The sequence below is a fragment of the Gossypium hirsutum genome, chromosome A04, assembly GCF_007990345.1.
Source record: "Gossypium hirsutum isolate 1008001.06 chromosome A04, Gossypium_hirsutum_v2.1, whole genome shotgun sequence".
Taxonomy (NCBI): Eukaryota; Viridiplantae; Streptophyta; class Magnoliopsida; order Malvales; family Malvaceae; genus Gossypium; species Gossypium hirsutum.
In genome coordinates, this window is record NC_053427.1 from 3,876,978 (window position 1) to 3,882,606 (window position 5,629).

Below are 5,629 nucleotides of genomic sequence, written 5' to 3' on the forward strand. Positions count from 1 at the left end.
CTAATAAGGAGAAAATTAATTCTTTTATTATTAAAATTAGTAATTTAGTTATTTACATTTAATTTTGAAGTAAATATATAAAATTATAAATGACGGTGAAGTTAAATGTAAAAATGTGATGATTTAATATATTATAAAGTGACGTGAAAAATAAATAAATTGATTTTCATATTGTTTTGATTGATATTTTGTTTTTTTTCTCTTTTAGGGGGCTGGCCAGGGGCGAAGCCAGAAAAATTTTTTTAGGAGGGCCTGGATGAAATTTTAATTTTTTATAGTTTATATCTTTATAATTTGTAAAGGATTAAATCAAATTTTTATAATTTTAGGAAGGCCAAAGTGAAATTTTACCTTTACTAATTTAAATTTTTTTAAAAAATTTAAGGGCCTAAAATGTAATTTTACATTTTAGGTGACCGGGGCCCATGCCAGCCCCCTTGGCTACGCCGTTGTGGCTGGCAGGTGCCCATCTTCTTCAAATATGAAATTAAAATTTTATCCCTTTAAATTTATACAATTGTAAATTAATAAATAATAAAATTACACTTTGACTCCACAAGTGAATTTTTTTTAATTTAATCCTTTAAAAATTACAAAGATATAAGCTATTAAAATGGTGCAATTGTATTTTAACTATCATAAAATTAATATACAACTTAATTCCGACCCGAAACAATTTCTAACTTCACCTCTACATTTAAGGATAATAATAATGAATAATTTTTAAATAATATTGTAATAATGATTTATTTGATACTTTAATTTTATAAAAAATATTATTTTAGTTTTTTCATTTAATTTTTTGCCTCTTTTAATTTTTGAACTTGTATTGTTTGTCAAATCACCCTATGGATGGAAAAATATTTTTAAGCAAATATTTTTAATTTTAAAAAAATTAATTGATTGCTTATGTGGCATACCCGTGGACTGCCACATAGATGTCATATTAGTTAACAAACGTTATGTTTTCCATCTATTTTGGGGTGATTTGACAATTAATACTAATTCAATGGCTAAAAAAATAAAAATAAAAATAAAAAAATATTATTTTTTAAATGATTGCTATTTGGCTTTTTTCTTTCTTTCCATGTAATGTTGAAACATTACATTGATATTTTCTAACAGTTAAGCAAGGGTAGCGCGGTTGGCATGCGCCCATCTTTTTGAAATATGAAAATAAGTTTTTAGCCGTTTAACTTCTATATATTTTTAAATAAGGAAATTACATTTTATCCCTTCAAAATGATAAATTTTTAATTTAATTTTTTAAAAATTGTAAAGATATAAGCTATTAAAATAATGAAATTATATTTTAACTCTCATAAAAATATATAATTAAATTCCGACCCCTTAAGAAAAGTTTCTAACTTCGCCTCTACATTTTTTAAGGTTAAATTAAAAACAAAGGGACTAAATTGCTCACTTTTATAATTAAGGAATTAATTTGCTATTTAGTTTATAAGACAAGTATCCACATTATAACTTTCCATTTCTTTTCAACACTCTATTCCAATCGAAATTCAGTCATGCACGTGGATAACTATTTTCTCATTTTTAAAAGATTGAATTACAATTTTATGAATTTTTAGGAGTAAGATTTTAAGTTTCCAATATACACTCACTATTAGAGATGGAAAAAGAAAAACTTAAAATCAATGATATAAGACTCGATAAGATTAGGGTTTTGAAATCGAATTTGGGTTTAGGACTGTCTTGGCCTAAGAGAATTATAAAACTTTCCTCTCCCACTCATCTTCCCATCTTTTGTTGTATTGATAATAATTGTGTACATGTTATAGGTATTAATTAAATAATATTTAATCATTCTTTAAATTTTTGTTTTATGTTTAATACGTAATTTGATGAGGGGACGTTTTTTAAAGTGATGTGAGAACGTGAGTAATTTATTTGATCTATTAACTTTATAAAAATATTATTTAAATTTTTTATTTAATTTTTAGTCTATTTTAATCTTTAAACGTAAAAATTAAAATATGATAACACACTAATTAAATTGTAAACTCATGTATATCTACCACATGAAAGTTTAGATTTTATGTATTAAAAAATAGTGTCCACAAAAATTTATCTATGCAGTACAATTTGATATATGTATGTTAAATCACTAATACTTTTTACCTATAAATACATGCAACAATTGCACTCTTATCCTCACGGATTCTGTGCCAAATTTCAAGAGCAAACCAAAAAAGGCAGCAAATTAAGCTTTTAAATATTTCCTTTTGATAAATCGAAATGGCTTCACAAGTTTCTCAAAAGCTTTCTTCATCACCCTTTTCTTCCAATAAGGATGAAATGCGTCCCAAATTCAATATTCCGCCGCCTAGCATTTGGGGAGATGTCTTCCTCAATTGTCCCGACAAGGTATACATACATATGACCATACTGACATATAATCTTAACATATTATTTGTTTAATTATTTAGTGATTCAATATGAATAAAATTTTCTTTATTTTGAGTAGAATATTGATGCTGAAACTGAAAAACACCACCAACAATTGAAAGAAGAAGTGAGGAAGATGATTGTAGCACCAATGGCTAATTCAACCCAAAAGTTACCCTTCATTGATTCAGTCCAAAGATTAGGTGTGAGTTACCATTTCACGAAGGAGATCGAAGATGAACTAGAGAACATCTACCACAACGACAATGATGCCGAGAACGACCTCTACACTACATCTCTTCGATTCCGACTACTCCGAGAGCATGGATTCAATGTTTCATGCGGTACTTATTGGAACAACAACATAGTGTTTTTAAGTTTCTTGAGAATATAATTTCATGGAATGTTTGATAACGATATATCATTTTGGGTAATTTGATCTCAGAGGTCTTCAACAAGTTTAAAGACGAGCAAGGGAATTTCAAGTCATCCGTGACAAGCGATGTTCGAGGATTGTTGGAACTTTACGAAGCCTCCTATATGAGGGTTCATGGGGAAGATATATTGGATGAAGCAATTTCTTTCACCACCAACCATTTAAGCCTTGTTGTAGCATCTTTGGACTACCCTTTGTCCGAACAGGTTTCTCATGCTTTGAAACAATCAATTCGAAGAGGCTTACCAAGGGTTGAGGCAAGGCACTATCTTTCAGTATACCAAGATATGGAGTCCCATAATAAGTCTTTGTTGGAGTTTGCTAAGATCGATTTCAACATGTTACAACTTTTGCATAGGAAAGAGATAAGTGAGATTTGTAGGTATGTTTTTTAAATCTTTTTCACCCATTTTTTTTTCTTTTTCATCTTTTTTATTTTTTTGGTGTACAGGGGTTGAATTTATAGGAGGCACCATCCTTAGTATAGGAGAGGAGTTGCAAATACTAATATTTGAATCTTAAACGTATTAAATAGCACTAGTTAAAAGTGACAGCATGGACCTTGAATTCATCTCTTCACCTATTTCATTTTAGTTATATATATTTTAAAATTTGAGGTTGCCAATTAAATCAAAAATCACAATTTACTCATCGACAACATGAATGTGAAACTAATTAAACCTTTGAAGACTCATTGTGCTAATGGGGTTTATCATGATATGAATTTTTAGGTGGTGGAAGGATTTAGACTTTAAAAGAAAGTTGCCATATGCAAGAGATAGAGTGGTTGAATGCTATTTTTGGATCTTGGGAGTGTACTTTGAGCCCCAGTATTCACTTGGTAGAAAGATGACGACAAAAGTGCTAGCAATGGCATCTCATTTAGATGATACATATGACTCATATGCAACTTATGATGAGCTCATTATCTATAGAAGTGCTATTGAGAGGTATATCTTTAATTTCTGTAGTAGGTTAGATTTCTTTAATTGGAGATTAACATTCAAATAAATATATATATAATGACAAATGATCTAATATAACAATGAAGTTCAATTCAGGTGGGAAATCAAATGCATAGATCAACTTCCAGAATATATGAAATTGAACTACAAAGCACTATTAGATGTTTATGAAGAAATGGAACAACTGGTGGCTGAGCACGGGAGACAATATTGTGTCGAATATGCGAAAAATGCAGTATATTAACAAACATGATTTGATACAAAAGAGATAAGATATTAGCTAAATTTTAAATCTAAAAAAACAGTTAACTTGAATAACAATATATAGTAGTTTAAATAATATTATAGAATTTGATTTGATATTAGTGATAATTATTGGAATTTTGTTGTCCAGATGATACAACTTCTTCAATTCTACTTTATGGAGGCCAAATGGGCTCTTCAAAACTACAAACCATCGTTCGAAGAATTTAAGGCTAATGCAGTGTCATCTAGTGGTTATGCCATGCTTGCTATCACATCTTTCGCCGGTATGGGAGATATGATAACACCAAAGACCTTTAAATGGGCAGTTAGCAATCCTAAAATCATTGAAGCTTCCACAATTATTTGTCGGTTTACGGATGATGTTACTGAACATAAGGTATCATAATATATTTATATAATCACAAGAAATCAAACTCTTCACTCAATAATTAGATGTCTTTGTAATGAAATCAAATGAAGGTTTTTATCATGATCTGAAACAAATAAAATTTAATGTTTATATATCAAATGTTTAGTCTTAGAAGATAAGAAAAAAAATAGTTTCATTTTAGGGTTACTAGTGAGGAAGTATTGTCAATGAAGGTAGTTTATTATCACAAAATAAATAAAGTTTAATATATTGACAAAGTTTAGGGTATATAATGATAGAATAGTTTTGATTTTATGACGATTGCAGTTCAAGCATAGGAGAGAAGATGAATGGTCAACAATTGACTATTACATGAAAGAATATGGCGCAACAGCACAAGAGGCATACGATGTATTCAACAAGCATATCGAGAGTGCTTGGAAAGATACGAATCAAGAGTTTCTGAAACCAAGAGAAATGCCAATAGAGGTTTTGAATCGTAGCCTAAACCTTTCAAGGGTAATGGATGTGTTAGACAAGGATGGAGATGGTTATACACATGTTACTAAGCCGATTAAAGATGCAATCACTTCATTGTTGATTGAGCCCATCACACTTTGAAATTATATTAAGCTTGTTGTTTAAGGGATAGTTATTAAGTTCCATCTAATAATGTGGAAAGTGCAAATCCATTGTCTTTCTACTTGTTTCCTTATTAATTCAATAAAGTTCTTTTCAAGCTTTTCGTTGTGAAAAAATTGCTATTTTATATTTTAATTGTCTTTTCAATATAAAAATAGAATGAGTTATAAATACTAGAATTAAGATAAAAAAAGAACCCGCTAATCATTACCACTTAAAGTCTATTGAGTTTATTAAAATAATTTTACAAAAAAAAAAATATTTTGTAATCAAATTATGTAGGTCATATTATAATTTATGTTGTTAATATATAAAAAATTCTGTAATGACTTGCTTCAGCCATGCAAGTGGATGACCTTTTTCACCAACCAAAATATATCATTTAAAATTGAAATAACATAAATGTTAACCAAAAGATATTGTTCCTCTCTCACGTTCCAAATTTCTTCCCGACTCCCTCTTATGTTTGTTTTTCTTTTCTATTCTTCTATTCTTTTGCTTCCTGTTATTATTTTTGCCTTTTTGTGTTGCCACCTATTATGCGATCGTTGTGTGGTGTCGATG

At 29.0% G+C, this 5,629-nt stretch overlaps 1 protein-coding gene across 1 annotated transcript; it reads left to right on the top strand.

Annotated features, from left to right (window-relative positions):
* Positions 1–2,164: 2,164 nt before the first annotated feature.
* Positions 2,165–5,162, top strand: LOC107918736 ((+)-delta-cadinene synthase isozyme XC14). The gene is made up of 7 exons (XM_016848323.2): positions 2,165–2,385; positions 2,486–2,750; positions 2,852–3,224; positions 3,574–3,792; positions 3,904–4,042; positions 4,202–4,450; positions 4,751–5,162. Exons 1-7 carry the CDS (start codon positions 2,257–2,259, stop codon positions 5,042–5,044), a joined length of 1,668 nt encoding a protein of 555 aa, XP_016703812.1. The 5' UTR covers positions 2,165–2,256; the 3' UTR covers positions 5,045–5,162.
* Positions 5,163–5,629: the final 467 nt, after the last annotated feature.